The sequence below is a fragment of the Podospora bellae-mahoneyi genome, chromosome 6 (assembly GCF_035222275.1).
Source record: "Podospora bellae-mahoneyi strain CBS 112042 chromosome 6, whole genome shotgun sequence".
NCBI classification, from domain to species: Eukaryota; Fungi; Ascomycota; class Sordariomycetes; order Sordariales; family Podosporaceae; genus Podospora; species Podospora bellae-mahoneyi.
In genome coordinates, this window is record NC_085885.1 from 1,360,894 (window position 1) to 1,387,181 (window position 26,288).

The 26,288-nt window shown below is 50.6% G+C and overlaps 10 protein-coding genes across 10 annotated transcripts; 5 read left to right on the plus strand and 5 right to left on the minus strand.

The window, feature by feature from the left end:
* Nucleotides 1-896: 896 nt before the first annotated feature.
* On the minus strand, nucleotides 897-2,316 carry HGH1 (the record flags this gene model as incomplete). Its single annotated transcript, XM_062880788.1, has 4 exons — nucleotides 2,134-2,316; nucleotides 1,916-2,065; nucleotides 1,745-1,858; nucleotides 897-1,679 (listed from the first exon to the last, which is right to left on the minus strand). Exons 1-4 carry the CDS (start codon nucleotides 2,152-2,154, stop codon nucleotides 897-899), a joined length of 1,068 nt encoding a protein of 355 aa, XP_062729354.1. The 5' UTR covers nucleotides 2,155-2,316.
* A 133-nt stretch (nucleotides 2,317-2,449) lies between these two features.
* Nucleotides 2,450-6,756, plus strand: ENP1 (snoRNA-binding rRNA-processing protein). Its single transcript, XM_062872973.1, has 6 exons — nucleotides 2,450-3,262; nucleotides 3,343-3,773; nucleotides 5,556-5,802; nucleotides 5,868-5,905; nucleotides 5,965-6,540; nucleotides 6,590-6,756. The coding sequence occupies exons 1-6, from the start codon at nucleotides 2,629-2,631 to the stop codon at nucleotides 6,701-6,703; spliced, it is 2,040 nt and encodes a 679-aa protein (XP_062729355.1). The 5' UTR covers nucleotides 2,450-2,628; the 3' UTR covers nucleotides 6,704-6,756.
* Nucleotides 6,757-7,122: 366 nt separating this feature from the next.
* CDC73 (accessory factor associated with RNA polymerase II) lies at nucleotides 7,123-8,970 on the plus strand. The gene is made up of 2 exons (XM_062880787.1): nucleotides 7,123-7,975; nucleotides 8,037-8,970. Exons 1-2 carry the CDS (start codon nucleotides 7,397-7,399, stop codon nucleotides 8,703-8,705), a joined length of 1,248 nt encoding a protein of 415 aa, XP_062729356.1. The 5' UTR covers nucleotides 7,123-7,396; the 3' UTR covers nucleotides 8,706-8,970.
* A 540-nt stretch (nucleotides 8,971-9,510) lies between these two features.
* On the plus strand, nucleotides 9,511-9,672 carry QC761_0091400 (uncharacterized protein; the record flags this gene model as incomplete). Its single annotated transcript, XM_062872974.1, has 1 exon — nucleotides 9,511-9,672. The coding sequence occupies one exon, from the start codon at nucleotides 9,511-9,513 to the stop codon at nucleotides 9,670-9,672; it is 162 nt and encodes a 53-aa protein (XP_062729357.1).
* A 1,184-nt stretch (nucleotides 9,673-10,856) lies between these two features.
* Nucleotides 10,857-11,494, minus strand: QC761_603368 (uncharacterized protein; the record flags this gene model as incomplete). The annotated part of the gene is made up of 3 exons (XM_062880786.1): nucleotides 10,857-10,917; nucleotides 10,979-11,400; nucleotides 11,450-11,494. The coding sequence occupies 3 exons, from the start codon at nucleotides 11,492-11,494 to the stop codon at nucleotides 10,857-10,859; spliced, it is 528 nt and encodes a 175-aa protein (XP_062729358.1).
* Nucleotides 11,495-12,082: 588 nt separating this feature from the next.
* Nucleotides 12,083-12,719, minus strand: QC761_603365 (uncharacterized protein; the record flags this gene model as incomplete). Its single annotated transcript, XM_062880785.1, has 2 exons — nucleotides 12,083-12,406; nucleotides 12,463-12,719. 2 exons carry the CDS (start codon nucleotides 12,717-12,719, stop codon nucleotides 12,271-12,273), a joined length of 393 nt encoding a protein of 130 aa, XP_062729359.1. The 3' UTR covers nucleotides 12,083-12,270.
* A 15-nt stretch (nucleotides 12,720-12,734) lies between these two features.
* Nucleotides 12,735-16,196, minus strand: QC761_603310 (uncharacterized protein; the record flags this gene model as incomplete). Its single annotated transcript, XM_062880778.1, has 8 exons — nucleotides 12,735-12,842; nucleotides 13,817-13,872; nucleotides 13,941-14,019; nucleotides 14,118-14,450; nucleotides 15,619-15,759; nucleotides 15,830-15,894; nucleotides 15,992-16,091; nucleotides 16,146-16,196. The coding sequence occupies 8 exons, from the start codon at nucleotides 16,194-16,196 to the stop codon at nucleotides 12,735-12,737; spliced, it is 933 nt and encodes a 310-aa protein (XP_062729360.1).
* A 3,101-nt stretch (nucleotides 16,197-19,297) lies between these two features.
* Nucleotides 19,298-22,031, plus strand: ORC4 (origin recognition complex subunit 4; the record flags this gene model as incomplete). Its single annotated transcript, XM_062880779.1, has 3 exons — nucleotides 19,298-20,913; nucleotides 20,969-21,400; nucleotides 21,456-22,031. The coding sequence occupies exons 1-3, from the start codon at nucleotides 19,480-19,482 to the stop codon at nucleotides 22,029-22,031; spliced, it is 2,442 nt and encodes an 813-aa protein (XP_062729361.1). The 5' UTR covers nucleotides 19,298-19,479.
* Nucleotides 22,032-22,698: 667 nt separating this feature from the next.
* On the plus strand, nucleotides 22,699-24,146 carry QC761_603330 (uncharacterized protein; the record flags this gene model as incomplete). The annotated part of the gene is made up of 2 exons (XM_062880780.1): nucleotides 22,699-23,005; nucleotides 23,062-24,146. 2 exons carry the CDS (start codon nucleotides 22,699-22,701, stop codon nucleotides 24,051-24,053), a joined length of 1,299 nt encoding a protein of 432 aa, XP_062729362.1. The 3' UTR covers nucleotides 24,054-24,146.
* Nucleotides 24,147-24,577: 431 nt separating this feature from the next.
* On the minus strand, nucleotides 24,578-25,696 carry QC761_603335 (uncharacterized protein; the record flags this gene model as incomplete). Its single annotated transcript, XM_062880781.1, has 2 exons — nucleotides 24,578-25,506; nucleotides 25,568-25,696. The coding sequence occupies 2 exons, from the start codon at nucleotides 25,694-25,696 to the stop codon at nucleotides 25,333-25,335; spliced, it is 303 nt and encodes a 100-aa protein (XP_062729363.1). The 3' UTR covers nucleotides 24,578-25,332.
* Nucleotides 25,697-26,288: the final 592 nt, after the last annotated feature.

Genomic DNA, 26,288 nt, shown 5'->3' on the forward strand with positions numbered 1-26,288 from the left:
GCAACACGTTGTAAAATCCGGGGCTGTGGTTCGTCGAGAAGGTTTTTACTGGTCGACTCTGGGCGTTCTGGGCATTCGATGGGCGTTCTGGGCGTTCTGGGCAATGTGGAGGTTCGGGTGGACCGATTGAGTTTTCTGCCGAAAACCGTCTTTGTTTTCAACTTCAGACGTAGAATGGATGACGACCTTCATTGTCCTTTGTTCAACCGGTGGCTATTTGCCAGCAGATGTTGCGTCGTGGGAAGCTGTAATATCGAATGAAATATCAACCACATCAACTCTGATAGCGCAGGGGTGAAGTTGGGAAGGCTGTGGGTGCAGGATAGATGAGTGTGGTTGGCTCTTATCGTGTGCCCTTCGGGGAGAACAAAAGCCAGCAGATGACAAAGTTCCATTCTGACGTCTACCGTGAGGTTTGCTCTCAATATAGACCTATTGAATTATCAGGTAAATTCCCACTGCTTCCTCATGCTTTTCTCCGTCTTCTAGCACCCAATTCGGACATTACAGACAAATCTTATGATAGCATCGAGGGATGTCAGATATTGGGACAGCTTCATGTGGTTGATCTGCCCTAACAAGCTTTACTTGGCCCTCACTTGGCTGTTGCTTGATCTGCTTGGCCATTGCTTGAACTTCTTGGCTGAGTTCTGCCGCCGTGGCGGTCGCACAGAGGTCTTGGAAGTTCTTGGGATGTCTGGGTTGACGTGTCTTGGAAAGCTTGGCCATCAGAATGAGGAAAACAGTCGCGTGCTCACATACCTCATCAGTGGTAGTAATGGGTAAAGTACCCGCGAGTGGTGACGTCGTGTGGTGTTAGATTCCACCTGGTCATAAGGGGGCGTTGGCCGATTTTGCAAGCTTTTTTTTTTTGGCATTCTGGGTGCGGGCTTCTTTTAGATCTCAACTATCCTGTTGTCGTCATCGTCCTCCTCCTCTATCGCCTTTTCAGCGCCTTGCTCAGCCTCGTCGGCCATAATGACGTTTACCAGCCGCTCACAAGCCTCGCGAACACCGTCGTCCTCAACCCGGAGATGGGTTTCGCGGATGACAGGATACACCTTCACATTTCTCATGAGATCCCGCCCTTCTCTTGTCGTGGTGAGGAGTGTTAATGTCTCGATATGTGTCTGGATATTGTTGTTGTCCGTGTCTCTTTGCTTGTCGGGTGGCAAGAGCTGCAGATCTGGCAGCATATCCAACATCTCGTCCTCGTCGTACTGCTCATTTCCAATGATGGGAAGAAGCAGATACGGCAGAATGTTGATCTGATCCTCATCCAAAAATTTAGGATGTGATGGCACGTCGAAGGCAACATTTTTGATGATGTTGGCTACACCCTTCCTCCTGATATCGGACTTGTGCTCGGTGAAAACCTTGATCTTGTTCAGGGGAAGGACACTGTCATACTCCTGTTCAGATAGGAAAAATCGGCGAATCTCTTCGTGTTTCGAAAGATCAGCCAATGCATATGCAAGGTAGTCGTAATCAGCGTGCTTGTTGTAAGACCCGTCGGCGCCCTTAACAAAGAGATCCATCAGTTGGTTGAGGACAAGCTCATCCGAGTGGAGGCTCTCAGGAGCAGGTTGTTTGCGGCTGATGATGTCCTTCAGTCCATCCCACTTTGTCATGTTGGCAAGCAACATAGCCAACAAATTTGCATTGGGCTCCTTTGGATCCTGAAGACGGAGTATGGTGATTAGCTATGATTCTGAGAAAAAAGCATTCCATATGTAATACTCACGACCAGCAGGCCTAATGCAATTCCGAGGAACTTCTCATCTGATGCGACAAATTCCACAACACTAGCATCTGCTGTCAAGTTGATGAGAATGGTAAGGGCATGTTCGGCAATTTTCTACGTCATGGGTGAGCAAAACTGCCGTGGTTTGGATGCGTAAGTTAAAGGTCTTACAGGATGGTCTCGTATCAGAAACTTGAGGTGCTTGACGGGAGTGAGGTTCTCCCTCTTGAAAATGGAAGGATCTGAAACCGAATATGGCACCAGGTTCTCAATGGCTACCAACCGAATCTGCGGGTTCGGGTGGGCAATGAACCCTACGAGCTGGCAGACAAGATTTCATGTCAGTCATGTTTGAACGAGAAGCGGATATTAGAAGGAGTATTGATTACCTCTTCAAGTTCTGTGGGCATTTTGAAAGAGGGAGTCGGGGGAAAAACACTAGCTAGTTACGAGGCTAAGACCAAGGTTCTTTTCAATAGCTCCAAATTATCATCGAGAGCTCTCACAGCGCAAAGCAGCTCTCGCTCATACTTGGAAATCTTGACGAGGGGCACCGCGGGGCATTATTATCGATAAGCTCCCGATTGAAAATTGTGGATGCCAAGGACAGCTGATAAGATAATAGCCATCGATAAGCGCAAATGTGGGGTAACTCTGGCCAACCAGGGGCGAGGCGCAATCAGTTCACTTCACGTACAGAGTACCCCACAATAAACTTTTTTTGGGGAGCACCAAAAACCCAGGCGTTCACTGAAAAACCTCGGGTTGAATCCCAGTCGATAAACACCAAAGTGCCATTCTCCCTGAGAGGCACACCAACTGCACCGACACCGACATTATTGAACACATACCTCTTGTCGCAATTCAGCATCGAGACTTCCACCATGCCGAAAGCACCCTCCTCTCTCCCCGGCAAGAAACGCCATAACCCTCTGGCCGACGATTTGGTCGCCACCGGAGTCCTCAAGAACAAGCCCTCAAAGCGAAAGACCAAGGCCGAGCCCGAGGAAGGAGAGAGATATGTCGACTCTCGCGCAAGCAAGAATATTCTGGCGATGAGCCGGGAGCTACTCCAGGAAGATGAGCAGCAAAGCGAAGAAGAAAAAGGCGGAGAACGAGGAGCCTTCGATTTCAACCCGTCAAACTTCGACAGTCGCGAGCAGGATGAAGAACTTCACGGCGAAGACGAAACCTGGGGTGACGAAGAGGAGGAAGTAGAGGAGATTGAAGTAGAGGCTGGTGACCTGGAGGTGTTCCATAAGTTCATCAAGCCCTCTATGGAGGACGATCCGCTCCTTACGCATGGCTGGGATATGAAGGGTGATGGTGGTCAGGAGCAGCAACAGGGTGGTGGACAAGATCTGGCCGAAATAATCCTGGCCAAGATCGCTGAACATGAAGCTCAGCAACAAGGCGGGTGGCACGACGACAACCCGGCCGACGAGGAACACGTTTTGCCACCAAAGGTCATCGAAGTCTTTGAAAAGATTGGAATGTTTCTTTCTCGGTACCGTAGTGGTACGTGTACCCCCCCTTCCCTGTACATTTTTTTCTGGTTTTTTTTTAAAAAAAAATTGAAAGCTAATCAACAACCCCAGGCCCTCTCCCGAAGCCGCTAAAGGTGCTCCCTCAGATCCCCGGCTGGGAAGCCATACTCCAGGTCACCCAACCCCACAACTGGACTCATCATGCCGTTTTTGCTGTCACCAGAATCTTCGTGGCAGCCAAGCCAAAGGTTGTCCAGCGGTTCATGGAGATGGTTGTTCTTGACCATGTCCGTGAGGACATCTCCGAGAACAAGAGGTTAAATGTACATCTATTTAACGCTTTGAAGAAAGGTCTATACAAGCCGGCTGGTTTCTTCAAGGGATTCCTTCGGCCATTAGTTGCCTCAGGGGTTACTCTTGTCGAAGCGCGTGTCGTAAGTGGTGTTCTCACACGCGTGTCGATCCCTGTGATACATTCGGCCATGGCCCTCAAAGAGTTGTGCGATTTTGCGGCGGAGATGGTTTCATCAAAGAACGAGTCTGTTAGTGCCGTTAACTACCTGATCAAGGTTCTTCTCGATAAACGGTAAACTACCCATATTGTCTGTCTATCTATACAACCTCTAACCAGCATACAGATACGCTCTACCCTGGCAATGTATTGATAGGTAAGGTACCAAACTTCCCTTTTATATATACAGAGAATACTGATGTTATCAAATTTTAGCCTAGTCTTCCACTTCCACAGGTATGCTGGACTAGCACGCGATGCCAATACCCACTCGGATCTCCCTGTGATCTATTGGCAATGCCTCTTGGTCTTCTCACAACGTTACCGAAACGATAGTAAGAATCCCTGATTGGCATCTTTAATGGACGTGAATCTCACAGTCTCAGTTTCCGAAGATCAGAGGGAGCTGCTCCTCGACTTATTACTCAACGGTCACCATCAAATAGCCCCCGAAATACGCCGCGAGCTTTTAGCGGGCCGTGGCAGGGGTGTTCCCATTGAACAGCCAACTGTTGCTTTTGATGGTGATGATACCATGATGATGTAGGGTATCGTATCTTTGGGATATCATTTTCTCCCTTTGGGAAGGGGCGTGGAGTTAGTGGAGTTTAAGGCGTCTCAACATATATTCTGAGGAGCATTTTGTCTGGCTATAGCATCTCATTCAGCTGACAGATGTGGTTAAACTGTGAGGCTTGATTGACTAGCCGGAGAGTACTTGAAGCGGTTCGGATCATGGCTGAATATGTGCTCTGTGACCTCCCAACACCCCTGAATACCCCTGAATACCCTAAGATCCAGGTACCAATACATTGCTGTCGAAGGTCATGACCCTAATGCTCAGCACACTTTTCTTTGAGGGTAATTTTGAAGGATTTGTTGTGTTGAAATGATTACGTGATGTTCCTGCCTGGTTTCATGCACACACGTAGTGAGAAGGCACATCCAAGTCTGTGGGGACACGACACAGGTGGCCAGTTGGCTTTTGAAATGTTCAAGATTTCTAAACCTGCCCGAACCATAGATCACCTAAAATCTCCCCTCCTACGTCTTTTCTTCTCATTTATATTAGTTACACTTCTGGATAGATTAGCTTGAACTAGAACCTGCACCACGCAGCTGACGAGACAAGGATGGCCCCGACGAACTTGGGATGAAATGGATGGATTAACGAACAACACACCTCTGTCTGCCTCGTCTATGAGCCGAAGCACACAGGAACACCATCATTCGCCAGCTCCAACTCCCGGATCCAGTGTCGACCCTCCTCGGCCGCCAAAAGATGGGTATGAGTAGGTCTGGTACCCAGAGGGATACTGGGCGGAGAGGCCGTTCAGTCAATCAGCGACACCGCCTAACGGCAAAGGATCGCCTGATCTCAAGATATGGAGACGAAGGAGGCGATCCAGACCGAGCGGTAGCGGCGGCCAAGACAGCGAATCACACACAGCTTCGCCCAAAACCTACCCTCCTGTGCCGCCGATTCCCCTACAGACTGCACAAAGCCCCTATCTTTCGGAATGGGCTCATGTCTACTCTCTCCAAAAGCCACACGAATCATCAAGTAATACTATCGAGCAAGAGGGGGAGTGGCTTGCCCCAAAAGGTCGAGGTTTCTTTCCAAGTCTACCGACGATAGTACCAGCGGCCGAAGTCAAACCTGAACCAGGTCTGGTTCGTTCGCACAACTCGTTCGCCTCACTTAGCTGGAACCGACTGAGCAACTCATTGAGAGGCTCACGAGACGTAGGTTATAATTACGGATGGCTGATTTTGGTGTAGTTGATGGCTGATTGAGGATTTACACAAACAGAAGAAGCGAAGCGAATCCTCGGAACAAGCCCCTGTCGACGATGGCAAGTTTGATGCAGTCAAAAAGTATCTCGATCGCCTGCCCGAGGCGGAGAAGCCGGTCCCAGAACAGAAGACCGATGTCGAACCGAACACCAAGGGCCGTCGTGTGCGCTTTGGAAGAGTGCTGTGGCATCGCCGGAGGTCGACCCGAGCAACGGACAACTCAAACCCGAGCTTGTCAGATGTGGACCGCAAAGAACGACCCAGTATGTGACAAGCACCTTGGTAGATGAACTGACATGAAAGCTCCATCTTCTGACATATTCTGTAGGCGGTCCGGCGATATGGTTGACACAGTTTCCAGGCGGAGTAAGAGCCATCCGTCGTTTCCATACATCCGAACTCAGAAACGCTAACATTCTCTATAGGAGGCAACTCGTGTCCATACTCCGCCCTACAAAGAAGACACAGTCGACGGACGACCGCGTAGTCTCTTCTTTGACGTAGCTCGGCCAAACAGTCGACACGATCAGACTCCATCCGAAACATCCTCTACGCGAGAGAAAGTCGGTATCCGAACCTCCCGGTCGTCCCCATTGAATGTGAAGAGCCGTGGCAGAAGATCGCAACAGAGAAGTTCGGCCAGCGGCGCATCGGGAAGAGGTCTTGGGGGCAGTATCTCGCCGTACAGAGTTCCATCGCCCCGTAAGGCGAAAGAGGATGGCTCCCCAAGTCGGAGCAAAAGCGGACCTGCAAAAACAAGAGAAAAGACCAGATCCCCCCTTGCCACCACCCCAAAAGAAAGTGTCAAAGAGTGGTGGGACGCACCTTTGAGAACGCCAGACACCCCACCTTCTACACCGACACCCCGAACCCGGGTCACGAGAGCAACCACGGGGACAGCGGCGATGTTCAAGTTTGATGTGCCGGAGCACTTGCCCAGCAGTCCCATGTGCCCTGCCAATCCCAAGAATCCCAAGTCATTGGGGAAGGGGGTCTGCGTGGTAAGTTTGAATCGTGGGAAAGAGGATCGAGTGCTGACCAAGGGAATAGTATCATGGGAGACGACGGAGTTCACGTTTTGGGTTGGCGGGGTCGGATTCTTTGCTTTCTCCGAAGGTTGAGAGGGAGGAGGCGGCTTATGACGATGGGAGTAATTCTATGTAATGCTTGATTAACCACGCGTGGGAATGTTTAAAGAATATTCTGTAGTTCAGTTTCATGGAGCAGCTCCGTTTTTGAATGGCTTTGCTTTAGTGATTACTTTACCCCTATGCGCAGTTGTTCCAGAGATGCGCATGATTGCCTTTGCTGTGTAATCTTTGTTGAACGTTTCATAGTATGGCAGAAACTACAGACAATAGAAAATATCCTGTATTCCGCTTATTCTACCGTGAGCTTTTGTATTTCTCGGTTGCTCGTCACTAACGAGACTGTTGTTGACTTTTGGGACGGGATTCAGGGGCTGGGAGGAAGGGGCAACCAGATGTGGGGCCTTTCTTGGTCTCTCGAGGTTTGGTCAAAGCTCCTCAAGAACAGACGCTCGGGCCAGTCGTCTCTCTCCAAAAGTTTCCAGCCTTTCGATGGCTAAAAGTGGGTCGGAATCTGTCGCGCGGCACGCATCTCTGACCTCTGTCGCGCATCTTAAACTTCTAGCCTCGTCGCCAAATTTACCTACCACCGTGGAGCTCTCTCTTCCTCCCATCTCGATAATTCTTTTTCCGACGTCGCGCGACACACTTGATCTGAGGAAGATTTTTTTTATCGGTTTTATTCCCGCCGCCGAACCCACGTCGTATCAATTGACTGCTCGATAAATCTTGGAAACAAACGAAAGTCGATTAACCACGATTCACGAAGATGGCCTCCCCGACGACCGATCCCCTTTTGCTGTTTCGGCAATCTATCCGGACGTCGTCACGGATTGTTCCTGTCGCCTCGGCCGAGTCGAACGACGAGGTTGCGCTGTCGCAGGCGACAAATCTGGTGTTTAGTGATGAGGGGAAGAGGGTGGTGTTGCCGGTGGATGTGCAGAGCAGGTTCATGAGCTCGGAGGGGAACTTGATTGACCTGCGGTCGATTTATTTTGCGTGGGTGAATAGAGATATCACGATTCCGGAGTATAATGCTGCGGCGGAGAAGCTGAATGAGGAGTTGGCTGGGGGGAAAGGGGTGCACAAGTTTCCGTTTGTGGAGAGGTTGAATCTGATTGCTTGGTTGGAGGGGGCGGGGGAGGATACGGAGTATATCAAGCCGCTTGTTGGGGGGGATGCGGGGAAGGGGGAGGAGGGGGGGAAGGTGGAGATGGTTGGGGATGATGGGGGGGTGAAGAAGGAGAGGAGGGGCAAGGGGACGTTGGATCCGAGACTGGCGCAGATTTATGAGGGTGAGAGGAGGATGGGGGATCGGAACAGTGTGTTGAGGGGGATAAAGCCTACGGTGGGTGGTTCTAAGGACGGTGCTTTTTGGGAGTGGAATGCTAATATTTTCTGGGGGGTAGGACTTTTCGCATATTCGTAAGCTGGCTGCGCAGTTCATGACTAGGAAGCCGACTGGTGGGAGTGGTGATATTCGGTCTAGCACCAACATCAGCAATAACCCTTCGCTTGCGCTCAATCAGAAACCGGCTAGGCGCCCGGATCCGATTATCCTCTTGTCTCCGTCGGCTTCTTCGTTGCTCAGGATGTCGAACGCGAAGGCTTTCCTCGAGGGAGGGAGGTATACGCCTCCTGACCATAGCACACCCCCAACGATGCTTGCTGTGTCACGTATCATCAAGGACATGGACCCCAACCGACCAATTAGGTTCATTCTTGTGGAGGGTCCGGAGAACTTCAGGCCGGAGTACTGGAACCGAGTGGTGGCTGTTTTTACCACGGGCCAGACCTGGCAGTTCAAGAGTTACAAGTGGACGAACCCCGTGGAGCTGTTCAAGCATGTACAGGGTGTGTATCTGGGGTGGAGAGGGGAGCAGCCTCCTGAGAGCGTGAGGGCGTTTGGGCATAAGGTGCTCGCGTGTTCGGTTGAAAAGTGGAGGGATCCGGGTCAGCCGGGGGCGGAGCAGAGCCGGTGGAGGGATCGGGAGGTGGTGGAGAGTATTTGGAAGGCTATTGAGACGAATATGAGGGCTAAGGGATGGAGGAAGGATGCGGCGCCTACTAGCATTTAGGGATGCTGAGGCCAGTGGTACTGTTTTGGGTGGAGGGTACAGAGCGAGCAAGTTTCGTGGTGGGTCAAGGGAAAATGGACGAGAGAAAAACGGAAGCAGATTGTAATTGCGTATATGTACAGGATATCGCTTGCTCAAGACATAGTATGGCGTTCAGGAAGGGCATTCGGTTATCTTCTTTTTGTTGGGGGGAGTTTTCTAGGACTGAAATGGGATGTTCTTCTAAGGGCTCATCAAAATGTGTAGCTATAGAGACAAGGGCCATGATAATTTTTGAGGAGTGGGATTGCATCTGATGCTTCTGTATTTAGGAGACATCAGACATCGGTTCGCAAGCCTGGTGTTTGATCAATCCCATACCAGAGTATTTGTCTTGCAACAGCGGACGCCGCGGCAATAGTACAACGTACGATTGTCTAACCTTTACGCTGTTATTCCAGGTCGAAAGTTCTTCGACGAGAGGGATGCCGTGAGAAGCTCGTGGCCGTGTACAGGGCGGTTTAATAACTTGGGCAAACTCGGAAAAAAGGAGCGGGTGTGACGTTGGACGAGGCCAATATCGCAGTTGGGGGTATCATGTTTGCAGAGTTCAGAGCCGCATTACGCGTGGCCTGATGTGATTTGCATGCTCCGGAAATGGGACGAAGGAGAAGATGGAGTGGAACGATGAAGTTAGTTCGATAGAAGTTCAGGAAATATTGGAGTTTCTCTGTGTTTGGTACGAGTAAGTTGTTGTTACTTTATTGTTTTACCTTATGAGAGAGGAGAGGAAAAGAAAATTGACAGAGGCGTGTGGTGTGCAGACATGCCAACTGTCAGGGGCAAGCATACCACAACCAGGAGGACGCTAAGCTGCAGGATGGGAATGGGTTTTTCAATGATAGGATTACCTCTTGGTCTTGTGAATATGCTCAGGAGGCAGGAGCGTAGAAATAGGATGTTCTCTTTGGTGGGTGATAGAGTTTGATAGCTTAGCTAAGGTATTGTTTTTTTGTATAAAAAAAGGAATAAAAAAAGACACCAGTGAAACCGTGATCAATGCTAGCACAGGTACCTACCTGAAAACAAGAAACCAAAAGTGGTGATATAGTAACTGAGTCAAGAAGGATGTCTCAGAATAAATTGCTCTTGGGGACATCATGTCCAGTTTGTGGTTGACATTCAACGGGTACCCCCGCCAGGTGGGTGGTGTAATGGTCAGAGGCGTTTGCCTCAAAACCATGCTCAGAGAAACTACCAATTGCACCAAACGGTTCGGTTGGGTCAGGATCGATGGCACCTGCACCGGGACATTACGCTCCACTGGGTAGGACTCACGGGTTTGACTCCAGCAGGAGCAGAACTTAGTCTTTTAACATTTTTTTCTAAACTAGGTAGGCAGCTTTCTTGCACCAATTGCCTGCTTTTACAAATTGTTTGGCCTACCTACCTACGTCCTATTAACTCGCTTCAAGTCCCTTGGTATGCTTGCTACGTACCTATATACCTATCTGTTGACTTTTTGAGAATCTACAGCTGGAATGAGAGTGGGCCAGATTTCAGTTTCGCAAAAATCTACTTATCGCAGCAAACGCTGAAAACAACGACTCCCTTTCGACACATCAATTTTGGAGTATCATATAAAACTTTTCAGGAGGCTTGTCTGACAGTTGAGAGGTGTGTTTTCTTACCACAACGTACCACTATCGACCTCATGCAACAACTCGACTAGACCACTTCAAGAACAACGTTGCTATCAACGCAAATAGCAGTCACCACAAAAGCTCCAAAGAGGATGTTTTGTGGTAGCAAGTCTCCACGAAAATGGAGCCATCAATTAGTGTGGATGACTATCTAGGTAGGTAGGTGAGGCACCTTAGTAGGGAGCAAAGCCCCATTCAGCTGAGGCATATGATAACCGAGCCCAGCCCAGCCATCCCTCGTGGCACCAGCGCTTCAGCTACCACCGACATCCACGGCGGCATGCCACTTCTCATCAGTACGCTCTATCTGTCCCACAACCAAGTCGTTGTTTGGGTCGTCGATACCCCTGTCTACATCGAAGTTGCTAGCACAAATATTTTTTACTCCCTTTGACATGAGTAATGCCAGCCTGGAAAACATTAGAGTCGTCAAAAAACTCCCTAGGTAACTTAACTTTGGTACACTGATTCACGATATAACTTGCGCCGGAGGCGATTCCCAGCCAGGAAACCTCTTTTTCGAACTTGTTCTGTAGGTTTCCTTAGGATCAGTAACAGCACACAGCATAGGACCAGAGGGATGACACATACGTTATTGCACAGTAGATGGCAGAATAGTATGAGCAGCTAACACGGCCACAGTTTCCGGGTCCTGGGCCATTCTTCGCTGTGCCACTAACCCCCAAAAGGTACCGGATCCCTTCATGGATGCGAGCGGTATCGGCGGAGAAAGGGGGGAAGTTGGGCTTTGTGCAGTTGGCTGGGTTGAAGTTGATGCGCAAGGGCTTGGAATCGGCCTTTACGCCGAAGGGGGCAGAGTGGGCGGCATGATGGGCGGCAGACTGGGCCAGGAGGGCGGCGTTCCAGCCGGAGTAATCGTTCTCCATCTTGGCGACGGCCTGCTCGATGGTGCCGGTGAAGCTGACGGTAGCGCTGCTCTTATTAGCAGGGTTGATGGGGAGATTCCAGGTAACATCGGGAATGTTGTCCGGGAGAGTATAACCCTGGACAATCTGTCTCGCATGTTAATAATGCTTCAAAGAAAGAGCTGAGATGTCATACCCCCAAGAAAGCCAGGGCGCTGGCCACGAGAGTGATGGAAATCATCTTGTGATAGTATGTTGATTGCCTCTGGGCTTGGTGAAGAGAGGGGAAGACTGGGATTCTGGTAGAGATGAGTTGTATGGAAGAAGAAAAAGGAGAACTCAGCGAGGGAGAAGGCGAGATATATATACTGATTACTGTAGCTCACAGGGTGGATATTGGGGCACATCAGCTGTTTGTATCCACTTGTTGGCAAACCGAAGAGGGTTGCTCTCAAATGGTAGGCAATGGCTCCCTGCTCCTGCTCATCTATAAGGGTCCGTTGGTTATCGGACGATGCGGTAAGAGCAGCAACACAGATGTGTTTGTTGAGCTCGGTATAGATGGGATGGTACCCAGGTAGGAGCATAAGGTCTGCCAAGAGGTAATCCGGATCGGGTGAGTTTGGTATAGGTGAGTTGGTATCCAAGTGGGAGCAGAGTGCTAAGAAAAGCCGGTGAACCTGGAGCAGTAAGATACCGCCCCTCTGTTCGACAACGGAATCATCTGCTACGGGCGAAGGGACAGAGAGCAACCACCTCTCAAGCATGTGACAAAACTTGAGATAAAATCGGGGACATGACAAAGTTTTAGCACCTTTGATAATATCTTTCTCGAGAAAAGGTATCAATTTGTGTTAATCTCTATCTAATGTGGAAGCACCCAGAGATCCCAGAATCACAGACGAGCTCAGTCAAAGCCATGCCTCATTGTACCAAGCCCTTAGCACCAATCCCCGCGAACGACGACATACCAGCCGTTGTCAAAATCAGCATGTCCCTTGACGGTCATATCCCCCCCTACAAAGGTTTTGTCAGCACAGATACGCCCACTGACCTTAAGAGGAATGATAGACTTGCGCTTGCTGCATTAGTCAACAACATACTGTGCGGCACCAGCGATCTGAGTCCACTGGAGCTCCTTGTTGAAATTGTTCTGCAGAGTCCCTGAGGCTAGGCAATCGAAAAGCACACGCGGACGAGAAAACATACATTATTACACAAAATGATGGCAGAGTTCCACGAGCAGCTAACGCGGCCGCAGTTCTCAGGCCCTGGACCATTGACGGCCGTGCCAGAAAGACGGGACAGATACATGACACCGATCCCAATCTGGGTCCTCTTAGCATCGCCATCCCCGGGGACGTTACAGTCGTGTTTGATGGGAATGCCGGCCTTGTCACCGGCCGGACTGGAGATGGGGTCCTGGGCCATGAAGGTCTCGTCCAGCCCGGATAGGCGTTTTCCATCTTGGCAACAGCTTGCTAGATAGTGCCGGTAATGGTTACGGTAGCGCTGTTATCGTCGGCGGGATTGATGGGCAGGTTCCAGGTAACATTGTGGACATCTTCAGCGACGGAGACGTGGACAAGCTGTCTTTTGGTTAGTATTGTCTTAATAAATGCCTAAAGAACTGAAGAGATATTACTCTGAAGAGAGCCAGAGCGCTGGTAGCGAAGGTGATGAGGGAAATCATCTTGTAAACCGTGAGGTGTCAGGTTGTCTGTGAAACTTTTATTGTTTTTGGTAAAGATGGGAACCTCAGTCCAGAACGTCGAAGATGCATACTGCTACCTGAAGCCCACCAAGGATCTGGCTGGAGCACCCGATGATGGCCTCTGCCCACTGCCAACTTTCTGGTAGGTATAGCATCCATTATCTGCCAGCTCTCGAAGAAAGTCTCCACCTAAGGCCACATGTGTAGGGCTCGTGATTCCTTCTGTTCAAATGATGACGTGCAACTTGCTCGTTGAGGCTGATATCTTGTTGAATCAAGAAGCAGGAGCATGCTGAGTGGCGGAAACCTGTTTTGTGTTCTTGATAAGCAAACTCCACGGTATACAGGTAAGAGGTTGGGCGAGCTCCTCTTTCGTCGGTGTGCCTCCTGCGGACTTTAACCAACATCTCAAAACACTAACCTCGTTCCCAAACCAAGGCTATCAAACTCTCGTCTGTGAGCTGTGTATCTTAGATACCTTGGTCATGATCTGCGGGAGGACATGGGTTGCCCCAAGGGCTTGTGTCGCAATATTCTGACTTATGGCGCTGAGTAATGTCTAATCGGGTCGTACTTGCCTTACCGGCAGTAACTTTGGGTGCTTCCACCTTCTTCCCAAGCGCCTTCCTTCCTGCCTTAGGTCTTGATAACAACTGTGAATTCACAAGGAAGGTACGAGACGGTTCTGGACCTTCCTTCGCTTTTGGTTTCAATACATGTACAGCAACATGGTTATCACTCAGCAAAGTCAGAGAAATCCAGTCCCATTAAAAACAATTTATTAACTCTCCCCCAATATCCTAGATCCTCTTCACAATATCTTAACACTCGGCAATGCTCTTTGCGGACGATGACTCCCCACTTATCATCGTAATCGACATGCCGTCTGATCACGTTGACATTGACTAAAACCCACGTTAGTGGAATCCGCTTCTTACCCCAGCCAAAGTCGGTAACAACACAGAGAACTTACCGTCAAACCAGCATTTATAGGTGATATCACGGGCAGCATCGGCAATGTCATTCCACTCAAGCTCCTTCTCAACGTCATCCTACACCTCACATGTCAGAAACCAGCCAAACAAAACCCTTTCATAGGAACCCACCTTGTTGCACCAGATAATGGTGGAATTCCACGAGCAGCTCACACGGCCGCAGTTGTCGGGCCCAGCTCCGTCTTCGCCGTGCCAGGAACTTTACGGAGGTATTGAATCCCGTCCCTGATGGCACCTCTGTTAGCCCAGCCTTCATGGTCAGGACGGCAGTTGAAGGTGCCATTTTGAAGAGGCTCCTCATCATCTCTATCACCGTCAGAGGGGTGAGGGTCCCTCGCCATGAAGGTAGCGTTCCACCCGGGATAGTCGGTATCCATCTTGGCAACGGCATTTTCGATGGTGCCGGTGATGGTTACGGTGGCGCTGTTGGGGTCGTTGAGGTTAATGGGGAGGGTCCAGGTGAAATCGGGGGTGGAGGTGTGGGCGAACTGATTGCCATGTTAGCATGGTTTTTGATAGAATGAAGGGTACATACTCCAAGGAGCGCCAGGGCGCTGGCGGGCGAGGGTGTTGAAGGAGAGCATCTCGTGATATACAGGTTGCTGCTGAGGATCACGAGAAAGGGCTTGAGACATCACACACCCGGATTATGTATCTATGGATGGAGCCCACCATGGTTTTGCCGTGATACTTGCCGCTTGCTCCTGATTGTCGGGGAATTTGAGCTCTATACTGCTCTCAAGCGAAGATGGAACTTTACTCACGGCCGCAAGCCAAGGCTTCATCCAAATTGAAAGTCCAGAGACCAGGACCACACTGGAAATCAGCCCCAGAGCGGCGGAAACCTTCTTTATTTTTGATAGAGCAACCTGTGTCTTGATCAGTATGTCTGTGGGGGTTGAGCCCTTATTCACCGTGCTCTTTCTGGCACAATCACATCTTAGCAATCCCATCCCCAACACCTACATTTTATGGATCACCATTCCCGTCTCTCCAGCCGACGCATCATCAGCCACCCCCTTCAACGACCTTTTGTCACTCCTCTCCCATTCCATCATCCTTATATAAATCTCCTTTTCTTCAATTACTGTCACATACGACCATATCCAGCTGAGAACTCGGGATCCCGTCCGCTCTCCCCTAGATAAGCAGCTGAGAGCCGAATTAGTACTCAGGTGGGTGACCACTGGGGAATCCTCGGTGTTGTATGTTTTTGCCTATTTTTGGACTCCACTTGACTCCGTCGACAAGTCTTGGCACCCACCCCCTTTTTGTATGTCAACATAGAAGAAGTAGGCCAACGAGACATGACTTGTGAGGTGGTATCATGAAACAACGCTTTGGAAATCATTCAATCATTTGTGTGATCCCTTGGCGTATCCCTATATCACTATATACATCCCACAGGAGTGAGCAATGTGGCAAGCATGGCTCACTCATAGCTTTCATCAACATTGAACGGGAACAGTCATCCATGTAGGCATGCCCCTTGACGTAGTCGTGGCTCTCCTTGGAGTTGCACTCAAAGGCAGATATCAAACGCAGAGTCGGCAATTTCCAGCCGCGGAACCTACTTCTTGACATCCTGTAATTTTTCGCCTCGTGTCAGAAACCAGAAATTAACAAAGATGGGGGGAGTTGAGGGTTAAAGCTTACGGTGTTGCGCCAGAGAATGGCCGAGTTGCACGAGCAGCTCACGCGGCCGCACTGGCCGGTGTCGTTCTGGGTGAGGCCGGGCAGATCCGAGAGGTACGCGATGCCATCCTCGATGTTGATGGTGACGGTCTTCTCTTCTCCCTTGGGCCAGCAGTCGATCTTTTGGGGCTTCTTGGCGGGGCCACGTGTGGGGGGGGTGGGGGCATGGGACCTGGAAGGCGGCTTTCCAGCCGGGGTAGTCGGTCTCCATTTTGGCTACAGCTTGCTGGATGGTGCCTGGTGGATGTGGTGGTTAGCAAGAACGTTTGTGGTTCACTACCTTGAAAGCATGTGGGGAATATTAGAGAAAAGTCTTGCGGGGGGTATATCATACTAGTGATAGGGACGGTGGCGTTGTTCTTGTCAGTGATGTTGATGGGCATGTTGAAGGTGACAGCGGGCACGATGTCCGGGACCTCGAAGGCCTGGGTAGTCTGTATTTGGTTGTTAGTAATGTCCAAAATGACTGGTTACTTGGCGGTACATACACCGAAGAGGACCAGAACGCCAGTAGTGACGCTGAGAATGGTGGTCTTCATCTTGGTGATGGGTGTTTACGGTCTCGGTGAGTCTCTTGCCTGGTTTTAAGGTAGTCAACTTGTTGAGAATTGTGAGGATGACTGATTTGTTCGTGGGAGAGGAGAAGAGCTGGCGGATGTTCAGAATATATACCTACTAGTTGATGAGGCTCACCAAATACCAATTCACTCTAGAGCATAAGCGGGCTATTCACGACCCGAGAGCAACTTGTTGTCAGTGAATGATAACGCCGACGAGAGAGTTTCCAATGTGAGCCGGGTGTTTGGGCTTGATTCACTGGCCACGTGTGATGAGTACCTATTGCTCCTGCTCTTCGGATGTGGTGTCATGCACGGCAGATGTTGATACGGTCTGACATATCGACAAGCCAGGAACATTATAAGCAAGTCTTCACATGGCAGAAACCCACTGTCTTGCTCTTCTTCTTTTCCTTCATTTCACTTGTGACCAAAACCGCAGGTTGCTCAATTCATCCTCAAGACCACGTGCCGCTCGCTACTTCCACATCGCCATGCCCTCTGATAGATAACGGAGAAATTTTCAAAGGGTTCGAGAAATGTACCCTCTTCCACACGATGTTAACACCTGCTTGGGTCAGCTCAAGAGCTACACTGCTCCGGAAAGCCGGAGTAACTAGAACCTCAATCTTTCTGCTACCATCAGAAACAAGACCAGTGACATATGGTGGGAGAACTCGGCTGAACATCCAAATATATGTGATGAGGTAGGCATCCCATCCATTATCGAAAGGCGAGCAATAGATGAGAGTGAATGGTGTATGGTGACTGCGATGGCTAGGTAGGGAGAACTGTGATTGAGATGAGTATGGATAAACAGGGAAAATGGTGGCATTGAATGACTGTCCCACTGCATTTATGGTCAACGATACACAGCGTACTCGTCACAGAAAGAAGGCACGTAACAACGATTATGAAAAATTCCAGCTCAATTTGATGCTAATTAGCAAACACCCACCAACTATGAGACATTCTCAACCTTTGGTAGAGCTAGCCCGAATAACCCACGCCATCCTACTTCCGAGTACTGAGGAATCAAGGTCCTGCCTACCCCCTCTCGCCTCGCTATGCCCCATATAGCGCGCATAATTTAGCAGTCTTCAGCGAGAACGACAGCAGTCCAGCCATCAGAGGCATCGGCATGGCCCTTTACAAAACCACGCGACTCCTGGCCATCACACTGTTGAACGATCTTGTTCGCAGCGTCAGCAATTGCCGACCACGCAACCTGCTTGGCCGCATTACCCTGTAGAGATGTCGCTATCGATTAGCAAACAGAAACCATGCATGTGTCGAAATAGTGAAAATTCCAATGATAGAGGTGGGAAAAGGGAGATATACATTGTTGCACCAAGCAATGGCAGCACCTTCGGAGCAGGTGGCGCGGTTACAATGACCGGCGTTGTTCTGCCCAGAGCCAGACTTGCCGTTAAGGTACGAGATACCGTCCTGGACGCGCGGGGTGAAGGTACGGTTTTCGCCAGTGTTGCAGTTGATGGTGAATTTTGCGGACGCAGAGTCGAGACCAATGTTGCTCGGGAGCGCATAGCCCTGGGTAATCTGTCTGTTGTGTTATTAATGCTTCACAGAAAAAACCAGGATGTCTTGCCCCAAAGAAAGCCAGAGTGCTGGCGGCGATGCTGATGATGGAGGTCTTCATCTTGTTGTGTGTTTGTTGTCTCAGTTGGATCAGTTTGTTGGTAAGGAATGTGAGGTTTGTGGGAGAGGTGAAGAACCAGCGGGTAGCCCGAATATATAGATACTGATCCACGGAGCCCACCCAGTTGTGTTTCGGAGCTAGCAAGTTGGTATCTGGCTCAGGGGCAACTTGTTGAAAGAGACTCCTGGGACCGAGAAGACCGAGTCCCACTGTGGACCATATGCCTGGGTCTTATGCTCTGGCTACGCACAGATATGGATCCTACTTATCGAACGAGACTAGATTCCCGGCAAGTATAGATTCAGTCTGATATTGGCAAGTCAGCAACACTCATAGGCAAGCGCTCAAACAGCGGAAACCCACTTGCGAGCAGATTCTTTCCAATGACAACATTAGCGGCCTCGAGCTCAACGCCTTTCTGAGCCTCCTTGAATGATATGATGCCGTGGGCTTAGCGTGGACATGGCGTATTGCTTTTCTTTTCTTCACTCGCAATCATAACCAATTCGGAGCCAGTATCACGTATTCCCCGCCACTCCAACAATCGTGTTCCTCTGAAAGAAACCTAACTGAACTCCATATGGAGCATGCACCTCTGTGGATAGGGCACCATCTTGCTTTCGACACTTATACCCGCCTCGACACAGCTTTAAAGCCACCTGCTAGGTAAAGCTGGAGTGAATTGAACCCCATCGTTCCATCGTTCATCGAATCCACAACAGGAAGAGCAACCGTTTCGGCCGCCGACTGCAGAACACAACCCACATCATCGCGGGGCTCACCAAGACACGGCAATGACCAGAAGTAACCTGCAACGTCGAGGGTGAGCTTCTTGAGAATACTCATGGAGAAACCATCCTCTACTTACAGATGGCCAGACGAAGATATTCATTTGCAAAGGGGTAATGTAATGTGCAAAAGGCTCAAGTGCAAAGGGTGCAATGTATGTGATAATGTGGAAATGTGTTAAAGAGGTAATGTGCAAAAGGGCAAAAGGGCGATGATTTTACAACTGTCAAAAAACTGACTGCAGGAAGGAACGACATATGAAAGGAGCATTGTGGCAGGGACTGGAACTCTGGGCAGGAGCCCTGCAGTGCAAGAGCGTTGCTGGGAAAGAGCTATGTTGCGCAAGAGCTTCGTTGGGAAGGAGCAATGGGGGATGGAGGATAGAGGAAAGAGGCATGGGGAGCCAAATTCAAGGCAGGAACGCCTCAAACACTCGTCTTACAATTGTCTGCCCAACTTATTGGCCATTCCCATTCGTGAAATCGACGTTGGACAACCCTCAATAGAGCAATAATTATGATACAGAAATGGTTGCACAGACCAAGCTCCCATCGATATTTGCATCCCCCTGCAGCCCCTGAAGCACCCACTTTAAAATCTTTATAAGCGAACAATTAACAGTCCAACGCGCTTCGCACCTGAGTTGAGACGCGACTGGCAGCCCTGTCTGACTGAGCCCATCTCATGAAAACCTGCAGCTCAGTCACCTGACACCTTTCCAACTCTCATTGTTGTCATTTTTCTTTCTCCTTCATAGTAATATCAAGCTGGAATAGCAGCTACCTTTTTCTTTTTTGTCTCTCATTTTCAGCATCAATGGCACCCCGCGGCACCACTACCGCCGCAGCAGCAGGCAAGAAAAGAGCACGCTCCCAAAACGAAAATGAGCCAGAACTATCATCAACAACAGCCGCGAAAAGAGTACGAGGATCGAAGGAATCAACAACAACAGCAACAAACGGCGCAAACCCCCATGGGCGTCGCGTGGCACCTGCTCCTGCGGCTGCAAACAACTCCGATGAGGCTCCCAACTCGGAAGAACCCCAGCCCAAACCTCTCACCGCCACCAAAAAAACACGGCAACCATCGGTCAAGAAAAAGAGTAACATTTACGACTTTCCGGCTTCGGATGAGGATGAGTTGAGTTCTGCTGAAGTCACCACCACCACTGTTCCTGCCACAAAGCGCAAGGCAACGGTAAAATCTGTCACTTCTGCTCCTCGAAATGATAAAGAGAATGTGGAAGAACCGCCAGCGGAGAAGAAAAAACGAGGTCGGCCACCTAACAAGCCAGTCGCGGCGGAACCTGTCGCGGAGCAGGAGGAGGACGATGTCACCACGACAAAGAAGCTCTCAGGGAAAGCGGCGACGAGCTTACGGGGTGGTGGGATGCACGCGGTTCCAAAGGGGATACTTACACCGAGAAAGGAAAGGGGAGTGGATGGGAAGAGGGGAAAGAAGAATGTTGTTTTTGCTGCGAAGGAAAAGAGTGATGATGAGGAGGAAAGTGAGGAAGATGAGGAGGGTACTCCGACGAAGACAAAGGAAAAGCATGGGCTGGGACTTGATGGCGAAGTTGGGCCCGAGGACGACAACGAGGCGGAGGAGGAAGAGAGCGAGGAGGAAGAAGATGATGAGGTCTGCACCGTTTGTTCGAAACCCGACTCAAAACGTGGAAACCAAATTCTGTTTTGTGACAGTTGCGACATGGCTGTTCATCAGAAGTGTTATGGCGTTGCGAGGATTCCCAAGGGAGACTGGTTCTGCAAGGACTGTGCAGAGAAAAAAGCGGCAGGGATGCTGAGCGTGGACGATACAGCAAAGGTTAGGGGGGCTTCATTCCAAGACATGAAAGCCGCGACGGTTGCGCAGGTTGCTGAGGATCTGCCCGATATCCCCAACTTTGAACACCATTTGCGTGTGGCACAAAGGGTATTGCTTGATCGGTGCTCTGGGAGGCGACGGATCAAGCTTTTTGGGCAGAACGAAGCGTATGAGAAGACGTTTCAGCTGGTGGAGCAGACGATTATTGCTGGTGAGGGTAACTCAATGTTGGTCATTGGTGCGCGGGGGTGTGGCAAGACGACGCTGATAGAGTCGGTTATCTCTGATGTGTCTAAGCAACATAAGGAGGAGTTTCACGTCGTTAGGCTGAATGGGTTCATTCATACTGATGATAAGCTGGCGTTGAGGGAGATCTGGCGGCAGTTGGGCAAGGAGATGGCTGTGGAGGATGATCTTGTGAACAAGGTAGGTTTGGACTGCCTTATACGAAACAACACGAGGAAATGCTGACTAAATACAGACGAGCAACTACGCAGACACGATGGCTTCTCTGCTAGCTTTGTTGTCGCATCCCTCGGAGATCGCTGAATCCCACGAAGGCGTCACATCCAAGTCAATTGTATTTGTGATAGACGAGTTCGATCTGTTCGCCACACATGCCAGACAAACGCTTCTGTACAATCTGTTTGATATTGCACAGGCTCGGAAAGCGCCTATTGCGGTTGTTGGTTTGACGACGAGGATCGACGTGGTAGAGAGTCTGGAGAAGAGAGTCAAGAGTCGATTCAGCCACAGATATGTCTATCTGTCATTGCCAAAGAGTCTTCCCGCATTCTGGGATGTATGCAGGCAAGGACTTAGTATTGATGAGGAGGATATGGAAGCTGAGGGTGTTGATGAGTCGCTGGAGGGTCATGAAGAGTTCTGGAAGTGGTGGAACGAACGGATCGAGGTAAGTTCCCATGAGCTTTGCGGATGTAGTCGCATGTACTAACAGGCGAATGCAGCGTCTCTACAGCAAAGATCAGAGATTTAAAGACCACCTCGAGTCATATTTTGCTACCACAAAGTCGACCTCTGCTTTCTTGACGACGTGTGTCATGCCTTTGGCGGATTTAACACCAACATCTCCCTTCCCGCGGATACCAGCACCCAGCATCGCTGTTTCTTTGGACCCACCGGACTCTAAACTGCACATGCTGGAATCACTATCAGATCTAGACCTCTCACTCTTGATCGCAGCGGCGCGCCTGGACATTGTAGCACATACGGATACGGTAAACTTCGCGATGGCTTACGACGAGTATTCGTCGCTCATGAGTAAGCAGCGAGCTCAGACGGCAAGCTCGGGACTTCTCGTTCTTGGAGGCGGAACAAGAGTGTGGGGTCGTGGTATCGCAGGAATGGCCTGGGAGCGGCTAGTTGCGCTCGGTCTCCTTGTGCCAGCGGCTTCGGGAGGGAGAGGAACAGCTGGTCTGAGCGGGCTGGACTCCAAGATGTGGAAGCTGGATGTCGCACTCGAGGAGATTCCGGCGGCGGTAAAACTCAATGCGGTTTTGGCGCGCTGGTGCAAGGAGATCTGAGGATGCTCAGCCTACGACTTATATGATTTGTAATGATGGCGCTTGTCGGCCGATTAGAGGGATGGTAAACATATATATTTGCACCAATATAGTATGTCTTGCGGGAAGTCGCACATTATGACATGTTGGCTCCCGAGGGTTCATGTGGCCAATAGCCGGGTGTTGATGATCCGAGGATCTGGGACCGAACAGCGGTTCGTTGGCACGGCTGAGATAAGCTTTGGCGGGCGAGTCTGGGGTTGCGCCACTCAGCAGCAGCACACACATCTGAACCCCTGTTGGTGTAACGGTGGCACTGGGCCTGCAGAAGGAGGGTCGCTATTTCCGAGGTGGTTGGCTGCTGCACTGCCGATCACGTTTTCAGGTTGGAGCGCAGCAGCAGCAGCCCAGCCAGCAGCAGGCAAGTCAGAAACAAAGAAAGCAACAAAGGGCCAAGTTCGGCAACGCCCACAGCCGATTGGAAGGGACTTTCTGTCTACCTGAACACAGCCGCCATGACGTTTCGTTTGACACTTCTGTTGGTGGTGCCCCTGGACACACTCACCACCCCGCCGCTCTCCCGTCATTTACCTTACCTATATACTTACCCTACCTAGATATCTTTTGTTGACCAGAAAAAATAGAGTTGTTTGTTTTCCGCAAAAGATCCACCACCCACGGCTCCAGGATGTCGAAACGCACAGTGTTTACAACGGTTACGCCGCTGCCGCCGAACATCACTCGGGAGGTGGTCGTCAACTTCCTCCACGACCATGAGGAGATGATCGATTTGAACCCGCTGGTCAAGGAGCGACATCCTATTCCTCCCCCACCTCACGCAAGCCCAGATGAGCTCAACTGCCAGTGGTTTTCTCTCACAGATAAGATCTCGTATTTACCTGGCGGGCTTGTAACAGGGGATGTCACTTACACATGCGCGTTCCATGATCTGCCCGACGGGGTGCAGACGCACTGCTATGCGCCAGCAGGGCTGAGTATGTCTGTTTTCTTTCCACCACATCACACCCATCACTAACTTCAGACCCCCCAGCCATCCGCGATAAATGGTCCGTAGGCGGCAGCCTCCCAGGCGAAATCCCGCAACCATCCGAACTCGGCCTCAACCTCCCCCCTATCGGTCTCTACATCCGCGAAGACGTCAACATGAAGTGCAACGTCTTCATGGCAGGTTTCGTGAAAAAGACACTCAAGAAATCCCACGCCGCGCTCGTTGACAGGCTGAAGATTAAGGCCGAAATCGCCAGCAACAAGCCCGGGAGTCAAATCCGTACACCAAGCAATGCAGACCGGATCTCCACGACCGACAACACAATCCGCACCCCGAGCTTCAGCCAAAACATGAGCACCTCCGCCCCAAACAGCCGCCCCAGTTCGGCGTCATCCTCCACGCACAGCGCGCAGTCATCTCCGTCCTGTTACAGTGCGCAGACGAGCCCGCTCTGGTCGCCTACTCTGAGCCATTTGACTAGTCCGCCGCAGTCGGTTAAGAGCCCTCCTCCGATGGGGTATCATAGTTTCCAGCCAGCTCCCATTCAAACTTGTAACCCCCCACCGCCGCAGCCAACAGTGCAGATCCAATTATCCGGTCCGACGCCTACCGTTCCTTATCCAGAGACGCCCTATTTCGAAGAGTCACGACAAGACTACTGGGATCAACGATTTCAGCGACACCCCCTGAGAAACGAACACTCGACCCAACCGGTGGATAGAACCCTCATCCCTGACCCCTTGAGGGTGCCGCAGCATAGCACACCGGACGTGAACAAGAAGGAGATACCCCAGGATGCGCTCTGGCAGGCGCTGGGGGGAAGGCATCAGAGGGCTTGCTCGGAGGGGAGCGTCAAGTCTGTTGATGGTGCTACCCCTGGGCCAAGGAATCAGGCTGGGTCAGATGTTGGTCAGGAGTACCCCGAGATGAACCCCTATGACGAGTTGCTCCCTTCGCAGATTGCGAATAAGGAGAAGAGGGGGAGTCAGAGCAGCGCTACATTGAGGGGGCCTTTTGTTCCGGAGGTGCTTTAGCTTCCTGTGGTAGGTGGTGGGTTGCTGGTTAAGGGACTTTTGGTATGAAGGTAGGCTGAGGGATCGCATCATTTCATTGTTCTTATCGCGGGGTGATGAGAACTTTGGGCTGGATCTGGGCGGGTGTAGTGACTGCGAGTTGGTGGTGATAAGCCTTTGTTTGGGTTGAGGGGGTAGAGGTACTCGGGTCTGTAGATAGGGTTTGGAACGGGGACGGAGGATACGGGGTGGATGTACTGGGAAGTTTGTGAGTTTGCTGTTTGATGTAGATTTTTTGGTTGTAGATACCCCTATTGCGAATCTTTCTGTCTTTTGCATCTACCTATTGTGACGAGAGAGATGAGGCTGAGCCATGTGATAGTGATGGTGATAAGGGTAAGGCTGTGAAGGGGGGAAGGTGTGGAAGGGGACAAAGATATGTCAGGAATGGACCCCGGTTTGGGAGGGTCTCCGGAAAGGCATCCTATGCTTGAACCCAGCAATGGTCGATACGCGCCAGCGAGGCTATAGCCCCTCGTCTCAAAACTGGTAACAACACTCCCTTTGAACACGCTCTTTCCAACCCAATCTCAATTCTTAACACATAACCAGCCTGTGTATCTTCCTTACATGAATAACGAATAGAGTACATGAATCTCCTCCCTCCCAAAAAAAAAAAAGCAAGAGTAATATGTGTGCCTCAAGAAAGCCCCAAACTCCAATCCCAGACAGACACTGATTGTTTTCCTGCCTAACAGAAGCCACAGCAAACCTAAAAATAGAAAAAAAAATATAAAAAAAATAAAACAACACCTTCTCTAAAAACCAAGCCTCGGAGATACCCGAAGAGTCACACAATAATCAACGGCAAGTTCCCGCTCCCTTCCCTCACCGGTGACCAAACCCGGGGATTCGGGACCCGTACAACAAAGAACGGCAATGAACATCAGCCAAAACAATAGGCCACACACAATCAATCCATGACCAGCTAAAGCTGAAGTACCGAGCCCCGTTTCCGTTCCGTCCCCCGTCCGCGTGAGATAGAGAAGGGGGAACGGAACGGATCAAAGTCCGTTCGTGTTCGCTCGCTTTGATTGTTTTGGAGAATGGAAGCCCGAGAGTGCTCGGGGACACGTGGCGACGGGGAGATGAGATTTGGGATGGGCCATGTGCCGGGATGGTGATGATGGTCACGTGTCAGGGGTCAGGGGGAGGGAGAGGCGAGCTACTTTTTGTGAGAGGGAGGGCAAGTAGCGGTACCAAATAGGAGGTTGTGGTGGCATGTGCTGATCGGGTAGGTTTAGAGCAGCATAACACCGCCTACCACAGCACCAACCACGCCCAGCAACCCTCCAATTGCGGTGAATGTTGAGCTGGGCGCGCCCGAGACCTCGAAGAAGCCAGATCCGCTGTCACCTGCGAAGCGGCCGGCACCGAGGCCGTCTGTTGGGAGGGGGGCGCCTGCGCGGAAGGCCTGGAGGATGATATGTAAGTGTCAGTGGAGTAAGAGGAGGGAAATGAAGGCGAAAACATACACCAGTCTCAGCCGCTTGCACGACAACAAGCGTCGAGTTGGAGCCGACCTGTCTGCGGAAGGGCTGTTGCTCTGTGCAGGCGGCGGCCAAGGTGGCCGTGACGAAGAGAACAGGGGCGAGGAGCTGCATCTTGATAGCGTGGTTGTGGTGGTGAGTGTAGATAATGTATCTTGCCTGAAAGATGTTGGTCTTGATGTGTTTGCAAGTAGTGTGTCCCAAGCCGTGGGATATAATGAGCGTGAATGACAGTAAGTAATAAAACAAAAAACCAACCCCTCCGATAACTGCGCGCCCATCCCATCTTTTTATCTTGCCGGTCGTCCATCCCTAGACTATAACGCCCATGGCATGGCAACCACCATACATTGTCCCAGCGCCCCGGATCACGCACCTCAAACCCGTGCATCAATTCCATCCACAGCCAATAAACAGTTCCATCCACCAAAACAATCCAATAACCAACCCTAACCGGCACGCTGGGAATTCTTCAGTGAAATGCGGGGATACATTCCAACATGAAACGGCATCTTCACGCCTCACCAAGCGAGAATTGCATTCCTACCTCCCTACGCCCCCTTTTCACGTCAGGTTTGTTTACTTCCTCTTTTCATGTCACCAAAAAAAAAAAAAAAACAAAAAAAAACACAGCAGCAAGTTTAATACTTTGTTTTCATTTCTTATCCCCCATTCTCTGAGTATCTTCTTCCTCCCAGTCATGTCC